The sequence below is a fragment of the Chiloscyllium plagiosum genome, unplaced genomic scaffold (assembly GCF_037043375.1).
Source record: "Chiloscyllium plagiosum isolate Xiang-an unplaced genomic scaffold, Cpla_swu_hap1 HiC_scaffold_37, whole genome shotgun sequence".
NCBI lineage: Eukaryota > Metazoa > Chordata > Chondrichthyes > Orectolobiformes > Hemiscylliidae > Chiloscyllium > Chiloscyllium plagiosum.
Window position 1 is genome coordinate 16,900,188 of NW_028270175.1, and position 20,017 is coordinate 16,920,204.

General features: G+C 42.6%; 1 protein-coding gene across 1 annotated transcript in view; it reads left to right on the top strand.

Annotated features, from left to right (window-relative positions):
• Positions 1-20,017, top strand: part of plch2a (phospholipase C, eta 2a) — a 156,989-nt gene that overhangs the window by 32,343 nt on the left and 104,629 nt on the right. The window contains exon 4 of the mRNA XM_087980397.1: positions 2,525-2,654. Coding sequence (XP_087836523.1) covers positions 2,525-2,654 — 130 coding nt within the window. The remainder of the gene's footprint in view (positions 1-2,524; positions 2,655-20,017) is intronic.

A 20,017-nucleotide genomic window follows, 5' to 3' on the forward strand; every position in this document is an offset into this window, starting at 1 on the left:
TATAATCACTGATAGACCGTGTATAATCATTGATAGCCATCATATAATCACTGATAGACCTTGTTAAATCACTGATAGACCTTGTTAAATCACTGATAGACCTTGAATAATCACTGATACACCTCGTATAATCACCGATAGCCATCATATAATCACTGTTAGCCATCGTATAATCATTGAGAGACCTTGTATAATCACCGATAGCCATCATATAATCACTGTTAGCCATCGTATAATCATTGAGAGACCTTGTATAATCACCGATAGCCATCATATAATCACTGTTAGCCATAATATAATCATTGATAGCCATCATATAATCATTGATAGCCATCATATAATCACTGTTAGCCATCGTATAATCATTGAGAGACCTTGTATAAGCACTGATAGCCATCGTATAATCACCGATAGCCATCGTATAATCATTGATAGACCGTGTATAATCATTGACAGACGATGTATGGTGCAGCACAAGGGCTCTTGTGCACTGGCACTATCTCTACTTCTGGCCTGGACAGCCTCGCATTCAAGTCCTACCTGCTCCAAAGGTGTGTCATAACATCTCAGAACAGGTCGATTAAAAATATCCATAATGCAGATAATCATTGTTCCCATCACATCTATACTGGCTCTGTGAAAGGAATTCCCCTGTAATCCTACTCCCCACAGAGGCAAATAGTCATTCAAAGAGGGTTACCAACTCTTAACATATTCCTGGAGCTTTAATCACACAACACCCAATCCCACCTAACTTTGGTAGCTAACATGTCCGATTTAAAAAGAGTAAGTAATTTATTTAGCATCCAGGTAATTTTCCTCAGTGGGGGCTTTTGTTGTTTGTAGCTGTGGCTTAGAAATGATTTTTTAATCTTTGGAGGTTCCAGGGCAATGCAGGAGGATTGCCCTGAATTAGTTTTACAAAAAATTCCCTCTCATCTCTGAATGGTTCTCTCTCTTTGGATTTGAAGATGAACCCCAGACTCTGTGCTATTTGGGTTAAACTGAAATCTCCTGCAGTATTTTATTTTCAGCACCCATCTTTACTTTGCCTATTTAGACAACAGAGGTTTGCCTGGAGCAGCCCTGTGTTTCATGATCTGTTGGTAACTTTCTGTTACCTAATGTTAATGTCACACTCATTACTATTAATGATTCTAAGGCAGGAAGATTGAAAACAAAACAATGTGGTGGCCCACCACATCACAACACACTTTTAATGCTGATGAGAGATGCGATTTGCTTTCTGTTTGCTAATGGATATCTACAGCAGAGTGGGAAAAACAGAACAAATGAAGCTCTGATACTTATGACCTGCTGATGAGCTTCAGCTGCTGACCTCTTCCTCTGAGCTCCATCAGTGGAGCACACTTTCAAGAGAACCAATCTTTCGGGTGTATTAGATGAGAGAACATGCCAGAGGCTGCGCTGAATCCTGCCATGAGTCTGGTGTTTCAGAAAGAGATTGCGTTTTGCATTCCCTTAATAAGAGGTTAAGAAATAGGAGCAGGAGAAGACCATCAGGCATGGTGTGGCACCGTGGCTCAGTGGTTAGCACTGCTGCCCCACTGTGCCAGGGACCCGGGTTCAATTCCTGCCTTGCGTGACTGTCTGTATGGAGTTTGCACATTGTCCCTGTGTCTGTGTGGGTTTCCTCTAGGTGCTCCAGTTTCCTTCCACAATCTAAAGATGTGCTGGTCAGGTGAATTGGCCATGCTAAATTATCCATAGTGTTAGGTGCATTAGTCAGGGGCAATTATAGGGTAGGGGAATAGGTCTGGGTGAGTTGGTAACCCTCTTTGAATGACTCTTTGTCTCTGTTCAGAGGGTTGGTACGGACTTGTTGGGCCGAAGGGCCTCTTTCCATACTGTAGGGAATCTAATCTAATCTATCTGGGCCATTGAGCCTACTCCGCTAATCAACAAGATCATGGCTGATCTTTTCATGGGCTTACCCACCCGCTCACCAAAATTCCTTCATTCCTTTACTGTTCAAAAATGGGTTTCCTCCGGGTGCTCCGGTTTCCTCCCACAGTCCAAAGATGTGCACGTCAGGTGAATTGGCCATGCTAAATTGCCTGTAGTGTTAGGTAAAGGGGTAAATGTAGGGGAATGGGTGGGTTACGCTTCGGCGGGTCGGTGTGGACTTATTGGGCCGAAGGGCCTGTTTCCACACTGTAAGTAATCTAATCTACCTATCTTTGTCCTCCCACTCATTTTCCTTCAATTTTCCCAACTTAAATTCGCAGATCCTTCCCTCAGTCTCCAAATTTGTTGCCAAGGTCTGTCAGACTCAAATTGGTTTTTATAAAGAAAAGCCTTTTTTGAGTACTGGTCAGTCTTGGTGCATCATCAAGTGCACGAGAGAATATGAAATAGGAAGAGGCCACTCAGCCCATCAGGCTCATCGGTTCCTGTTCAACATATCCAAATGCATAGTCTATCCCACTGCCTTGAAGGTCCCTGAGCAATAGTCAATGAAGGTGAGCTCCATTTCTCCGTGTTGTCTTTAACTGTTCCTCACATGGCTAAAGCAGACATTTGCTGAAGCAGATAAGAATGGGGACGGCTGCCTGAGTGTTGGTGAGGTCCTGCAGCTGATGCATAAGCTCAATGTTAATCTGCCACGCCAGAAAGTCAAGCAGATGTTCAAGGTAAGAGGATTCTCTAGTTGATTCATTCTTATTTTCTAAGTCTTAAGCTGCAGCGAGTGCATTCTGGTGTGCTCCACATGAGCAAGACAGACATTGTCTTTCATTTTGCATCCTTGAATGTCCCAAAACTCTTTACAGCCACTGAAATATTTTGATGAGTTGTCACTGTTGTAATGTATCGAATGCAGCAGCATATTTGTACACAGCAAGCTCCCACAAACAGTAATAATCAAATAATCTATTTTTTGGTTGAAATCTAAAAGTTGGCCAGATAACCAGGGAGACCTCACCTGTTCTTTCAACAGTGGCCATGGGATCTTTCACATCCATTGAAGACCAAGTCACAGATCCCTAAAGTGGGCACAGCACGTGATTAAGATGATTAAGAAGGCATATGGGACACTTACTTTCATCAGTCCTGGCATAGAGTATAAGAACAAGTACGTAATGTTGGAACTGTATAGAGCATTGGTCAGGCCAAACTGGAGTACTGTGTGCAGTTCTGGTCACCTCACTATAGGAAGGATGTGATTGCACAGAGACGGTTTACCATAATGTTGCCTGAGATGGAGATACTGAGCTACAATGAGAGACTAAATAGGCTTGGATTGTTACCTTTGGAGCAGGGAAGACTGAGGGGAGAACAAAGAGTCTTGGAGTCATAGAGATGTATAGCATGGAAACAGACCCTTTAGTCCAACTCGTCCATGCCAACCAGATATCCCAACCCAATGTAGTCCCACCTGCCAGCATCTGGCCCATATCCCTCCAAACCCTTCCTATTCATATACCTATACAGATGCCTTTTAAATATTGCAATTGTACTAGCCTCCACCACTTCCTCTGGCAGCTCATTCCATACACATACCATCCTCTGCGTGAAAATGTTGCCCCTTAGATCTCTTTTACATCTTTCCTCTCTCACCCTAAACCTATGCCCTCGAGTTCTGGACTCCCCACCCCAGGGAAAAGACTTTGTCTATTTATCCTATCCATGCCCCTCATGATTTTATAAACCTCTATAAGGTCACCCCTCAGCCTCTGACGCTTCAGGGAAAACAACCCCAGCCTATTCAACCTCTCCCTATAGCTCAAATCCTCCAACCCTGGCAACACCCTAGTAAATCTTTTCTGAACACTTTCAAGTTTCACAACATCCCTCTGATAGGAAGGAGACCAGAATTGCATGCAATATTCCGACAGTGGCCAAATCAATGTCCTATACAGCTGCAACATGACCTCCCAATTCCTGTACTCAATACTCTGACCAATAAAGGAAAGCATACCAAACGCCTTCTTCACTATCCTATCTATCTGCGACTCTACTTTCAAGGAGCTATGAACCTGCACTCTGAGTTCTCTTTGTTCAGCAACACTCCCTAGGCCCTTACCATTAAGTGTATAAGTTCTGCTAAGATTTGCTTTCTCAAAATGCAGCACCTCGCATTTATCTAAATTAAACTCCAGCTGCCACTCCTCAGCCCATTGGCCCAGCTGATCAAGATGTTATTGTAATCTGAGGTAATCTTCTTCGCTGTCCACTATACCTCCAAGTTTGGAGTCATTTGCAAACTTACTAACTATACTTTTTATGCTCACATCCAAATCATTTATATAAATGACAAAAAGTAGTGGACCCAGCACCGATCCTTGTGGCACTCCACTAGTCAGGCCTCCAGTCTGGATAACAACCCTCCACCACCACCCTCTGTCTTCTACCTTTGAGCCAGTTCTGTATGTAAAAGGGCATGCATAATTATGTACATTTTTGGTTACCCAAGTTACCAACTATATGCACTACTGGATCTCATTCTAATAGTCACAAACCATGTCTCACCTTATCAACTTGTCCGAAACACTCTGGACAGAATTTTCAGCCACTATCTCTCCAGTGGCCATCTGTACCTGTGGTTGTGCTTCCTTCTAGCCAGAGACTTGTGTGCAGAATGTTTCAAGTGTTTGCAGTGAGAACCCTGGTCTCTCCGTATTGGACATGCCTTCCCACTTTGCATGATGCCTTCTGCATTATTCACATCCCATTGTTTGTCTCTGACTGTTCTGCCCTGTGTGTCTGGAGTTTCTGTCAGTATAACACTTGGTTTCTTCTGCATTAATCTGCTCTAGCTGTAGATTGACAAATTTGGAATTCTGGACAGGTTAATTGCTCATCTGGATGTAAGTTTACCTTCTCTCAGTTGGTGTGTTTACACTTTTGGATCAAAGTTTGGGAGAAGATTTGTAGCTCGGGTGCTCGTTGTTGTGGTTCTGTTCGCTGAGCTGGGAATTTGTGTTGCAGACGTTTTGATCCCTGTCTAGGTGATATCCTCAGTGCTTGGGATCCTCCTGTGAAGCGCTTCTGTGATGTTTCCTCCGGCATTTATAGTGGAATGAACCATCCTATTGGTATTATTCCTAATACCAATCTGTCTCTAATTAGCTCATTCTTTAATTGTGCAAATTCACAGGGTTCTGCCAGCTGAGTTAATGAATTCACATGTTGATCAATCTTTCTCAATGTATTCTCTAGTATTGAAAACATCGATTTTTTTTTACTTTATTGTCACAGTTGCAGTGAAAAGTTATGTTCTGCGTGCAGTACAGACAGGGTATTCCACCCAAAGTGCAATAAGGTAATAGAGTAAGGAACACAATGTTACTGCAGAGGTGCATAAAGAGTGGGATCAACATTTAAATTTAAAATTTGAGAGCTCCATTCTGAAATCTGATCATTCATATGCAACAATCACTTGGGGCTCAAAATGTGCTTTCAAAGCTTTGAAAATATTGTTTTAAAGCTTCTGCGGTATCTATATTTTACTCTTCAGAGGGGTTTACCGTGAAATCTATTTTGAAACAATCCCTTTCCAACTGTGACAAAAGTGTAGCGATTTGTAACTGTTCTGATTTGTTCAATAAATCGAGCTACTGCATAATTCTATCAGTATTCATGGAATAATTCCCAATTTTGCCTCATTTTTTCAGTCATTTGAACAGGAGCTCGCAGGGGAAAGCTGCAGTCATCGTTTTGTGTTTTCACTGTGATCTTTGTTTTTTTACTTTATCAATGGCATCTCACAGCTCTGTGCAGTGCTTTTCATTTTAGCTTTGGATAGTCACCATTTCTGACACCATGTTTCATGTGTACAACACAAAGGCTTTATTGAAGTGAAGCTTAAGATGTCAGTCTGGAGGGTGTATACGTCATGGAAGAGGTCACATGACTGAGGCAGACTAGATAAGACATTTGTTCACGATTGCATTTCAATGCACACTTCACACTGATATAATAACAGCATAGTGCCTTCATTGGAATAATTGACACATCATTGCAATAGTTTGAACTGACAGACACTAGTGCATATACTCATTTAGGTGATCTGCCACTTGAATGAACCATCCTTGATAACCTGAAAGGTGTGAGTCATCTAACAAAACTGAACTGTGCAGTTTAGGATTTAGATGTGCATTTCGATGCTGCTTAACTGAATTTATCCCAAATGATAATGATATCATTCACTCTCAACTAATCAGGAATGACATGAGATAATCTCTTCTTATTGCAGCTCATTTAGAAAGAGTAAATTTAACTGTCACTTAAGCAGTAGGATGACTCGGATGTGGTCGTGGAAAAAAAGAAATCAAAAACGAATTTGAAACTCATTTTTAATATTTTATTTAACAAAGTTTATGTAATAGCTTCATGAAGACCTACACAAGTTATCAAATTTGATTAGAATGATTTACGATGGGTGTAGAAAGAATTAGCTCAGTTATAAATGTTGTTGGAGCTGCTTTGGGACTTTTGTCTCAAATCCTCCCTACATTATTAAATCTCCTTAAATAACTGCTCACAGTTCCAGGCATGGAGGAGCCAACAGATATTAGTCTCAGAAAGAAAGTTAAAACTTTCTACCTGGAAAATAAACTTAATTTACAAGATGGGTACTCAATTCAAAATGGAAATTGTTAGATTCTTGAGTGATCACATTATGGGATGTGAAACCAAGACTGATAAACGAGGTTAAGATACAGATTGACCATGATCTAAAAGAATGGTTGAACAGGTTTGATAGGCTGAATGGCCTTCTCCTGTTCCAATGATAGAAGGTCTTCCAAATAGTGATTGAGAGGTTTCACTCTCTATTTCCGAAAGGTGTGTAGAAGGGAAAGGCTGTAGAAACATAGAATCAGAACAGTTTCATCATTAATAAGCAGAAAGCACTTCTGAAAAGCAAGGCCTCGGTGAGACCACATCGCAAATACTGTGTACAGTTTTGGTCTCTTTATTTAAGGAAGGATGTAGATACATTAGAGATAGTTCAGGACAGATTTACTAGATTGAAAGCATTTTTCTCATTCAGAGGACGTCGTCTGCACAAGGTAGACCAGCATTCCTTTGCTAAGGCCTAATGTCCTTTGATGGTGAACTGCCTTCTTGAACTGTTGCAGTCTTTGGGGTGTGGGAACATCGACAGTGCCATTCCGGGATGTTGAACCAGTGACACTGAAGGAATGACAATATATTCCCAGTCAGGATGGTGAGTGAACTTGATGTGGTTATATTCCCACATATCTGTTGCACTTGTCCTTGGTGTGGTTTTAGAAGGACCTGTCAAAGAACCCTGGCGAATGTCTGCAATACATCTAGTAGCTAGCATATACTGTTGCTACAGTGTGTCAGTGGTGGAGGCAGTGGATGTTTGTGAATATGGTACTCATCAAACGGACTGGTGTCAAGCTTCTTTCGTGTTGTTTGGGCTGCACTCAACCAGGTAAGTGGGGACTTGTGCCTTGTAGATGGTAGACAGGCTTTGGGGAATCAGGTGGTGAGTTACTTGCCACAGTATTCCTCGTCTCTGACCTGCTCTTATAGCCACTGTGTTTATGTGGTGAGTCCAGTTCAGTTTCTGGTCAATGGTAATCCCCAGGATATTGATAGCGGGTGATTCAGTGATGGTGATGTCATTGAATGAATGTCAAGAGGTGATTGCCAGATTCTGTCTTGTTGGAGATGGCGATTTCCGGGCAGTTGTATGGCTCAAATGTTACCTTGTACAGATCTTGCTGCATTTGAATATTGACTGCTTCAATATCTGACGAATCACGAAAAGTGCTGAACATTGTGAAATCATTGGTAAACATCTCTACTTCTGACCTTATGATGGAAGGAAAGTCAATTGATGAAGCAGCTGAAGATGGTTGGGCCTTGTGCCTGAGGAATGCTTGCAGAGATGGCCTGAAGCTGAGAGGACAATCCTCCAACAACCACCACCATCATTCTTTGTCCAAGGTAAGACTTAGAGGGAGAGCTTTCCCACTAATTCCCATTGACTCCAATTTACTGAAGGCTCTTTGATGCCACACTCAGTCAATGTGGCTTTGATATTAATGCAATCACATCACCTCTGGAACTCAGCTCTTTTGTCTATGTTTTGACCAAGCCTACAATGAGGTCTGACATTGAGTGGTCCTGACAAAACCCAACCTGGGTAACATTTTCTGTGTTTTGCTGTGCTTAGAATTTATGAGCGGCTTTTGCCTGATAGCACTGTTGATAACACTTCCCATCACTTTACTGATGTATGAGAGCGGACTGATGGGTCAGTAATGACTGGTTGGACTTGCCCTGCTTTTTGCGTACAGGATAAATCTGGGCAATTTGCTATGCTGTTGGGTAGATATTTTTCAAACTGCTCATCTTGTCCCCAACTCTCTTTCTTTGCCATCTTCCTGTTTTTCCCCTCTACCTTCAGAACTTTGTTGCATTAGTTGTGACTGAGCAGTCAGTCATCCTGTCTGAATGTGTTGGAGTTTGCTCTGGTGTGATCTTTACTTCCCTAAGGAGTTTCCACCCAGGATCACTGGATGACAACAATGAGAGAGGAATCCCTGACTGTATTTCCCCAACCCTTCTCCTCCTGACTATCTAACCCATGAATCCACAGGCCAATTGAAAACCCCCGGATTTTGCCTTGCCCTGAGAGATCGCACATCATTGCATTTGCAGAGCAGAAAGGAAAATACAGGGACTGTCGGGGGTATCTGAACAATGGAGTGATAACTTGAGCATACATGTTACAGGACAGCCCGAAATTAGGCCTTGGAATTGTAAGGCTTGCATAGGTCCCAGGACACTACTATCCAAATCATAGTGAGTTTTGAGAAGATTTGTAGCTCAGGTTGAGGTTCTGGATGTAAGTTTGCTCACTGAGCTGGGAGGTTCATTTCCTGATGTTTCGTCACCCTTCTAGGTAACATCTTCAGTGGGCCGCAGATAAAGCAGTGCACATGATTCCTGCTTTCTATTTATATGTTTGAGTTTCTTTGGGTTGGTGATGTCATTTCCTGTGGTGATGTCATTTCCTGTTCTTTTTCTCAGGGGGTGGTAGATGGGGTCTAACTCGATGTGTTTGTTGATATCCAAACCATATATATAGCTCACAATCATTTCTTCATCTTTCCTTTTCTGTTAATTATTATTAATTGTGGCTAAAACTCTCATTGAGTTGGCTGTGTGCAATTGGCTGGAAGGACGTTATCTGGTTATGACATATATAGTTATTTCATCCATAGCTCAAAGTGAATGGGGGACTGAAATGGCTCGATGTTGCCTGAAGATGCCTCAAATCATTCCTCTGGGGTTCTGCTGCCTACTGATTAGGGGCAGAGGGCAACTTCATAAGTGATGTTCTGAAGACGGTTGAACATTTTCCCTATGACTCAGATACTCTTTAAGTGCACAGTCTTTATGAATGTTTGGTAACTTCCCTGGAAAGGGTTGGGGATGTTGGTAAATAGAGTCAGAATCGTTTCTGCAGAGCCGGTTAATCTGATAACCAGTGGGCATCTGCCCCTTTCTCTTCAGCACAGGTTAGCCCAAAGACACTATAGTTTGCTCCCTTACACATTCCCTGTGCTACATGAAAGTAGTAATGAAGTGCCAAGAAATAGCATGCATTTGCCAGGTTATGTAAAATCACGGTTGATATAAAGGTTTTGCTTGAGGGGCCCTTATAATATTGTCTCATTTCTTCAGTCTTTACAGAATTGCACACACCATTAACTAACAACTATATTTAATAGCTAGTGCCATATGTCTTCATCCAGCCCAGATGGTTAAGCTTAGCACATAATCAGAAGTGTCGCATGGTCTATTAGAAAGAGAGCTAATCCTTGTTTTTGCATTTTGCATATCAGTTTCAGGACCAATTGTTTCCATGCGACACACAATTGTTTGCTCCAGTTATGGATTTTGAAACCTACTTTAGACTAAACTGCTCCTCTGCCTCTGACCAATCACCTTTTACCCGCAGAGCTTGATCTTATGTAATTTCTCTTCCCACTTTTCGTCTCATATTCCTTTCCATGCTCAGCTCAACACTGAGGCCACACAGAAAGTGATCATAAACCGTGGCTCAATCTTTGTCTTTATTTCTTGCCGGTGTTTGGCGCTGTTAGCGCGGATGAAATGATATCAGTCCGAGCCCAGAGTGCGGTTCAACAATCGGTAACGTTTATTACTGCAGTAACGCCGGCGGAGACCAACCGAGGTCCGAATCTCGGCTGCTCTGCTGTTCCCGCGTGCAGCTTCATATTATGTACTTTTAGTTGTCAGGATGTGTGGGATTTGAGGATGAATGGGATGATAATTCCCCATCATCACTGGAGTAGGTGCGAATAGGCTGTTTCCTGCATCCAAGGGGAGTTGCAGGGCACGCACAATAGGGTGCTAATTGGTTTATGTAAAACGGGTCCGGGTATTATCTGCTTGTCTCTCTCTGTGAGGGCAGGGGCTAGCACCCCACTTTGTTCCCTTGGGGTATTGGTGTGTATTGGTCTGTCCGTTCCTGTCTGGTGGATGCCTGTCCTTTGTGTCAGAATGGCTCCATATCGATGGGTATGGGTGTGTTTCAGTCAGTCTCTTGATGTGATTAGGAGATGGGTTTCCATATTTAATTAATTCCAGAGTTTTGGCCCATGAGTCATGGGTAATGTTGGTCTAGTGTGGATTCTATCTGTCCTCTGTCTCCTATCTCCCAGTCACGTGGGCAGACCGGCAGCTGCTGAGTTTTTGTGGGTTTAAAGCTGCGACTGCTGTTTAAAACACAAAAATGAATTCTTATCGTTTCCTGATGTAGGCATAGTCCCGTGGCAAATGTGGGGTGGCTCTGATGCCCACTTGCAGTGCAGTTGTAATTGGTTGAGGTTGAGCTGGACTGCGCACATGTGTCCGGGCCCTGGTGAAAAGGGCACTGCTGGACAAACCATTTACAGAGTTAGAGAGCTATATGGCACAGAAACAGACCCTTTGGTCCAAACTTGCCGACCAGATATCCTAAATTAATCTAGTCCCATTTGCCAGCACCCGGCTCATATCCCACTAAACCCTTTCCTATTTATATACCCATCCAGATGCCTTTTAAATGTTGTAATTGTGTCAGACATTTGATGACAAGCTCACCACTTCAAAGGTCCTAGCAGGGAATAGAATCGCCAACTCTGCTTGAGCATATTCCCATTGTCACATGGACTCCTGCCTCCCTCCATCTTACCTCCACACTCTTGCCATTGATCATCGAATATGTCCACCTCAAGGCCTCTACCTACCTTTACCAGTCAGAAAGCAAACACACTTTTCCTTATCCAATTGGATGATTCTTAATTGTCAGCCAGGCTGCTTTTGATCCCCGTGCCCATTTTGTTTTTATGATGAACGAAGAACTCCGTTTTCAATTCTCCAGTTATTTTCTTGCAGCTGGTCAGAGCTATGACCTGGAGATGAATCTTTTAATTCTTTGAGACTCTAGGACAACCTTGGAGTGTTTGCAACCCTAGGTTTTGGATGGAGAGAGAATATTCCCCCTTCAGTGCAGAGTGTAATTAAAGGCTACCAACATAAGATAGTCAGCAAGCTATCTAATAGAGAATTCAGACTAAACATCTTCACCAAAAAAATGGTAAGAATGGGGAACTTGGCTCACATAGGGTGTGATTGAAGTGAGTGGTGTAGATGAATTTAAGGGTATTATGGACGAGGCCAGACCCTAACTTTGCTCGTTGTTTTAAGCAGGTGTACAGTGGATATTCCAGGAGAGAACCAGCTGGTCAAACCACTTCATGTTAAAGAAAACAGAATTTATTTACAAGATTACTGAATGAAGCACAAAGAACTGAAAACAGAATACCGAATAACCTATCCTATCCGAAAACCCAACAGCGTATCCCAACTAAATGATGCTGTTCCAAAATATTTGCAACAATCCCCATAAACACCCCTTGGCATAAAGGGTAAAAATAAACTCAAGTCCTTCCAGGATAGAGGTCAGAGAGAGAGAACTGACTGGGAGCTGCTTCCAACAGCCTTTCTTCATTACTACTCCAAAAAACCCAAACCAGAGAAAAGCTGAGCTGGGAGAACTGGCCACTCCCCTTTCATTATACAAGTTGCTTTTAAACTTGAAAGCCTTCTGCCTGAGGCAGTGTCTGTTAGCTGTAAAAGACTGGCCCTAAAATCTATCCAAACTCAGACTTTTCTGAACTGTGTCATTTCCAACCTCTCTGAAACGAAATCCAAGGACAACCTGACCTTGTTAAAGCAGCAGCTTGGTCACAGGGGAAACTATCAAGTGAAATTATGGAAAAGGGAATGGGAAATGTTATGGACCAGAACAAACCACCCTGCAGTACAGGGCAGCATGGTGGCTCAGTGGTTAGCACTGTTGCCTCACAGTGCCAGGGACCCAGGTTTGATTCCTGCCTTGAGTAACTGACTGTGTGGAGTTTGCACATTCTCCCCATGCCTGCGTAGGTGTCCTCTGGCTTTGTCCCACAATCCAAAGATGTGCAGGTTAGGTGAATTGGTCATGTTAAATTGCCCATAGTCAGGGGTGAATACGGGGAATGGGTCTGGGTGGGTTTCTCTTCGGACAGCCAGTATGGACTTGTTGGACTGAAGGGCCTGTTTCCATACTGCAGAGAAACTAATCTAATCCAAACCCCCTCAAAATACTTAAAGGAGATAGCCTAGACAATCTTTTTCTGACTTTAAAGGCAAGTTGCATTGCAGGTGAAATTTGATTGGTCAAACTATGAGTCTTGAAGCAGAACACATTTTATTTATATACTATAGTGTATGTAAGATACAACAAAAGAAAGACGAAATTGGAATAACAACTTTATTGGAAAATTTAACAGAATAATAGATTATTTAACTACTAAACAGTAACTGTTTCAATATAGTAACATCCCATAAACACACCCTTGACAAAGGCAAATTCATAAAAATACATTGTCTCTCAGCCAATTCTCCAATCCAGGAGGACAAGCATCAAGAGAGAACTCGAAGAGGGAGAGAGAGACAGAGACAAAGAGAGAGAGAGAGAGAGAGAGAGAGAGAAGGTAGCAGGGAGAAATATACTGCAGCTTCCAAACCTAGCTTCAAGACCCTAGCAACAACTGCTACTGAAAAACTAACACTAAAAATTCTGGTTCTGTGAAACATTGATCCCACTCCTGTTTCTATTGTTCCCACTTACAAAAATACCTTACAAACCGTTTCCTGTAATGGCTCTGAGTAGAATGCTCGGTGCCTCTTTCTTAGTCTTTTTTCACAAAAAAACAGTGAAAAATACATCTCTTAAAGCCATATTATCATCACCAAGGCCATAAAGGCTGATTATATTGAGAAAAGGTGGGAGGAGGCTCCCATGGAGTATAAACACAAGCATGGTCTAGCTGGGCAGAATGGCCTGATCCCTTTTCTCCCCTTGTGTAATCTTATGTTGTGTGTGAGCCATTCTCATGGAAACAGCATCCCCGGTGCAGCTAATGTACCCTTCGCTTTTTTAATAACAATCAACATCAACACATCTAATTCATTAGATTTGAAATTCAAAGACCCTTCGAAAACTGGTTGAATATCAATAGTAGAAACTTGAGTAACAATTGACTAGGGGTAAAACCCTGACCTGTAACTAGAAAAATCTAAACTCTTTCCACTCTCCAGTGGCTCACCATTGAATTCAAACCCATCCTGATCATTAGTGGAATCATAGAATGGGACAGCGATGAAGGTGACTGACCACTTTAAATCTGTTTCAATTGTCTCAATGTTGTCTCAGAGTTGACCATCGCAAGAAAAATCCCTCAACTCTTGAGCCAATCTGTCACTTGGCCTTTGTTCTTATTTTTCTTGTTATATCAGTTAAAAATTTTATTACCTGTTCTTTCCCCACATTAAACTATCTCCATCTTTGCTATGTTTCCATCTTTGCGTTTTCTCTTTCGCTGCTGGCTGACTAATTAACACCAGGAGCTGCATAAAGTTGTATTTTCATCGAGGCATGTCCATTAAACACAGTTAACTACACGGAAAACTTATGTAGGTGGATAAAAGTCGGAACATTAACCTACTCATGCAACCCATTGGAACTGTTGGTTTGATGGAGAATCTATACAAAAGACTTTAAATTAGTTTGCTGTCATAGATGGCTGTGTGTGTGTGTTAGACATTATTTTTGATATGTTGTGACAGCTTAACCAAAGTAATGCTTGCAAATACATCCAGCTATATTGCTGTGAAGAGAAACATGGTGCTTGAAGCTTTTAGTCTTGCACTCATCAAGTCAAATGCAAGAATACTAAATTTCAAATGGTGACAGCAATTTATACTCCAGGACTTGAGTACACCAAGCCTCCACATCATCAGTGAACTCCTCTGCAGCTGGACAACATGTACTGGAAAGGGGCACTCCCCACCTGCGCTGTCTCAAACATATCCTCGGTATCTTTTGGCATGACAAGGTAACCAACTCAGAGATTCTGGAGTGTGCTAATTTCATCAGCATGGACCGAAGTGTGCAGAGGACTCTGAAAGTCACTAGAGGGCTATAGATAGGTTAAGTGAGTTGGCAGATGCAGTACAATATTGGTAAATGTGAGGTCATCCATTCCAGTAGGAAAAAACAGCAAAATGGACTATTGTATAAATGGTGAAAAATTGTAGTATGCTGATGTGCAGGGAGACCTGGGTGAGCTTGTGCATGAATCACAAAAGGTTGGTTTGCAGGTGCAGCAGGTAATTAAGAAGGCAAATGGATTATTTGCTTTCATCGCTAGAGGGATGGATTTTAAAAACAGGGAGGTTATGCTGCAGGTGTACAGGGTGCTGGTGAGGCCACACCTCAAGTACTGTATACAGTTTTGGTCTTCTTACTTGAGAAAGGATGTACTGACTCTGGAGGGGATGCAGAGGAGGCTCACTAGGTTGATTCTGGAGTTGAGTGGGTTGGCCAATGAGGGGAGATTGAATAGTCTGGGATTATACTCATTGGAATTTAGAAGAATAAAGGCAGTAAATAAAGTAGAAGCAGGGGGTTGTTTCCACTGATGGGTAAAACTAGAACTAAGGGCATCGCCTCAAAGAGGAGCAGATTTAAGGCTGAGTTGAGGAGGAACTTCTTCACCCAAAACATTGTGAATCTGTGGAATTCCCTGCCCAGTGAAGCAGTTGAGGTTACCTTGTTGAATATCTTTAAGGCAAAGATAGAATGATTTTTGAACAGTAAAGGAATTAGTGGATATGGTGAGCTGGCAGGTAAGTGGAGCTGAGTCCATGAAAAGATCAGCCACGATCTTATTGAATGGTGGAGCAGGCTCGAAGGACCGAATGGCCTACTCCTGCTCCTAGTTCTTATGTTCTTATGAATGCTAAGATAATGATGTCCATGCTGCCTTGCACATATCTGTTGGATAGACGACGGACAGTTATCCACCACTTTTCTGTTGGTAAACAGGCCAAATGGGCATCCAGTTTTGCTCTTTAAGGACAAGTGAGGTATGAAGGTGGTGGACACTGGGGCTGACAACTGCAGACAATTTCTGATGTCTGTGACCCGCAAGGCTGACTTCTCGGAAGAGGCAGCTGAAATAGAAAGTTCAGTTCGTCGAAAAGATGGCAGAGAGAAAACAGACCAACAAATCCTGTACCATCTCAGGCCACTGCCTTCCTCTGCATCAGAGATTGCCACGTTAAAGTAAGATTCCCAAATCAAATCAGACAAAAATTGGCACAAGAGGTGACCATCAGGCTACAAACTATCCCTTTACAAGACAAGAGGCTGTCTTAAAAAACAACAAAGTGAATATATAGACTCCCCTGGTAAGGACACTAATCCAATGCGATATCAGTATCGGAATGTCCTAGTTCAAAACCTGGCCTGTATTCAGCTGATGTTGGATGGCTGGAAGAATGCTTGTAACGTCTTTGGAAAGATAGAATAAATTAAGCTTGGATGCCCAATCCTGACTGCCCTCCAGTGACCCCTGCTGGATACTGATGAGTGTAGCTATCACATGAAGCAGGATCAGGTTGATGGTGGTGAATACAGTACTACTTTGTCAGCAGCACTGGTAGTGTTGGTGCCACATCATACAACCTACAAAGCTATATATGTCAGGAACAACATCAATGAAACTGAGCCAGGATGAACATTGTACATGATGTGTGTGCCTGTCAAAGATCACTGCAGGTCTCAATACGATTGTTGCTCAGCAACAAGTTTCACAAGGAGTAAAACAAAAATAATAAATACATATGTTTAGTTGTATAACTCATTTTTGAGCAGAGAAAAATATTTGTGTTGCGTGTAGGAGTGTAGGGGGTGTCTGTGAAATTTTTATAACACAGGAAAGGTCTTCAGAAACTTTGCTTTACACTATTTTGACTTTTGGGACATAACCCAGATTTAAAACACAATTCCTATTACCAATGTTTTGCCTTGTGAGGAAGTCTAGAATGAGAGATCATAGTTTTCGGTTAAGTGCCATGATTTCACTATCCAGAGTGCAGTAGGTACTGGAATACTGATTAAATATAAGGAGGAGACAGGCAGATTATTCATTAGTAACAGGTTGAAAGGTAAGTGACCATTATCATATTAAATGACAGAGCAGGCTAGAGGGGCTGAATTGCCCACTCCTTCTTCTAGTTCTGATGTTCTTATCATGCACAGCCCAGATGCTACAGCGGGCCCTGATATTAAATCCCAGTTACAGCTTTCTTTTCTCATTCATTCAAGATATGGCTGTGGGTTTGGAAGGTGCTGTCACAGGAGCCACAGTGAGTTATTGTAGTGCATCTTGTAGGTGGTACTAACTGCTGCCAGTGTGTGTGCGACACTGTCCCCAGAACTGCGATGTTCCTGGGATTGATATGATTGACCTCCAATGACCCTAACCATCTTACTTTATTCTAGGTATGACTCCAATCAAATGAGAATTTCCCCCTTGCTTCCCATTGATCCCAGTGTTGCTGGGGCTTCCTGATGCTCCCTCAGTGTCAAAGATAATCACTTTCACCTCAACTCTGGATTTCAGATCTTCTGCCTGTGCTTGAATCAAAACTGTAATGAGGTCAGGAGTAAAGTGGCCCTGGTAGAACCCACTTACTGAGCAGGTTATTGCTGAGCAGGTGCTGCTTGATAGCACTGCAGATGAGCTTTTCTATCACTTTGCTGATGATCGCAAGGAACCTGATAGGGTGGTAATTGGCTAGGTTGGATTTGTTTTGCTACATTGCTGGGTAAATGCCAGTGATGTAGCTGTACTGAAATAACTTGACTAGGGAATGTGGCTAGTTCTGCAGCACAAATCTTTAGTACTATTGCTGGAATGTTGTCAGAATCCATAGCTGTTGCTGTATCCAGTCCATCCAGCCATTTCTTGGTATGTGGGGTCATTTGATTTGGTTTAATTCTGCATCTATGATACTGGGATGGTTAGATGGCTCAGTGGCTAGCACTCCTGTCTCACTAGAGCCAGGGATCTGTGTTCAATTCCAGTCTTGGGTGACTGTCTGTATGGCTTTTGCACATTCTCCCCGTGTCTGCATGGGTTTCCTCCAGGTGCTCCAGTTTCCTCCCACAGTCCAAAGATGTGCAAATTAGGTGGATTGGCCATGGGAATGCAGAGGTAGGGCAGGGGATGTGGAAGGTGTTGTTCAAAGAGTCATTGTGGACTCAATGTGCTGAATGGCCTGCTTCCACATTGTAGGGATTCTAGGATTGACAGGAAGCAAAAATGTATCATTCACTTGGTCATTCTGACTGAAGAAGGATGCAAAACTATTAGCCCTATCTTTTGCACTGGGAACCCTCATCATTGAGGATGGGGACATTTGAAGACCCTCCACCTCCTGTGAGTTGTTTAATTGTCCACCATCATTCACAACTGGACGTAACAGGACTGCATAGCTTTCACCTAATCTGTCTACTGCATGATGCTACTGCTGTTTGGCCTGTAATCATTCCTGTGCTGTAGCTTCACTAGGTTAGCACCGCAGTTTTCTGGTATACCTTTGCTGTCCCTAGCATGGCCTCCTGTCTTTTTCATTGAAGCATCTTTGATCTCCCAGCTAAGGTAATGACAGAGTGGAGGATGTGCCAGGGCATGAGGTTGCAGATTGTGGTTAAATACAATTCTGCAGTTGCTGATGGACACTGCATCTCATAGATATCTACTTTACTGTTATTAGATGTGCTCAAAGTACTTCCTATTTCGCACCGTGCCGCACAAGATGATGGAGAGTATCTTCAATGTGTCTCTCCAAGACCTGTTTGGTGATCACTCTGACAGGCCCTCTCACAGATAGATACTTTGTGACAGGTAGATGGGTGAGGGACCTTCCATCTTTTTCATTCCCTCACTATCTCTTGCAGAGCTAGCAATGTCCTTTGGCAGTTGGCCACTTTGGTCAGTCCTTGTGCTGCCAAGCCACTCTTGATGATGGACTTTGAAGTCACCCACTCAGAATATATTCTGCCCCATTGCAGCCTTAGTGCCTTATCCATTTGGTATTCAATGTAGAGAAGTACAGATTGATCAGCCAACTGGGTGTGTTAAGAGAAAGTGAGGACTGCAAATGCTGGAGATCAGGGTCGAAAAGTGTGGCACTGAAAAAGCACAGCAGGGCACACAGACCAGCACCACACTTTTCGACGGTAATCAGTAGGAGATTGCCTTGCCCATTTTTAACCTTGGTGCCATGGAGTCAATGAGGATGGCTCCCAGAAAACTCCTTCTTTATTGTTTACCAATGTGTCACCACCTCTGCTGGGTCTGCCCTGCCAATCAGACAGGACATAGCCAGAAATGGTGATAGTGGTGTCTGGGACATTACCTATAAGCTGTGATTCCCTGAGTATGTCAGTGTCAGGCAGTTACTTGACTATTGTGTGGGGAAGCTCTCCCAATTATGGCAGATGCCCCTAAGATGTTGGCAGGGAGGACTTTGCAGGGTGGGCAGGGCTGTATTTGCCATTATTGTTTTATATGCCTAGCTTGATGGTAGCTGGTCTGTCCAGTTTCATTCCTTTACACTTGGTAGCAATTTGATAGCACCTTGCTTTCAAAGAGCAACCAAGGATCATCTACAACACTATGGGTCTGGAGTCACAAGTAGGCCGAAGCGCTAAAGGCAGCAGAAAGCCTTCTATTAAACAGCATAAGTGAGCCAGATTTTTTAAATATGACAATCAATGGCGGCTATGCCTTCAGGGTGACTTTAAATTCTAGATTTTTTTCATGGAATTCATATTTCATCTTCTGGTGGAATTTGAGCCATGTCCCTAGACATGAACTTGGGGTACTGGATTACTAACCCAGTGACATTACCACTACCCGCTACATCAACACTTCCTCCATTGTGGAGGATCTGTGACACTAAGGCAGGAAGTAAAGATTTCAAAGTCAAGTAAATAAAACAAACCAACAGGGAAATACAAAACAACCGAAAGGACAATATCCAAGATCCTGAGATGGGATAGTCAGTCCAGTCAGCATATTGAAGGTGACGACCGTGAGCAAGAAGGTTACAATAGCAGCCTTTACATGCGACAATCTGATAAAACGGGTCTATATTCCAATGAATGAGACACTCCCAGTGTAGGAAACCTGTCTTATCTCTTGAAATATTCCCAAGTGAAGGTAAGATGGCAGTTGGACGTTTCGTCAAACAGGCATGGAAGGGAAATGGGCCCAGGGGAATGGTACAAAGAGATTAAATGTCAGATGGATCCAAATGTAAACAGCTGGAATACTGAAGCAACACCAGACAGAACTGGGACTGTCTGATGTATGTGGGCTGCTGTTCTCCAAGGGAATTGGAACACAGTGAATTCAGCTGCAAAATACTCTCTACTCAAACACAGCCACGCTCTTTGCACCCATCTCTATCACATCTAACAGTTTCGTACATGACCTATAGATGGATGTAATCTTGTATTTATGATTTCATTTTACAAGTTCACCCAAGGTGGCATCTGCCTTTTTATGAATTGTCTCATCCAACTTGCTCACATGATTTA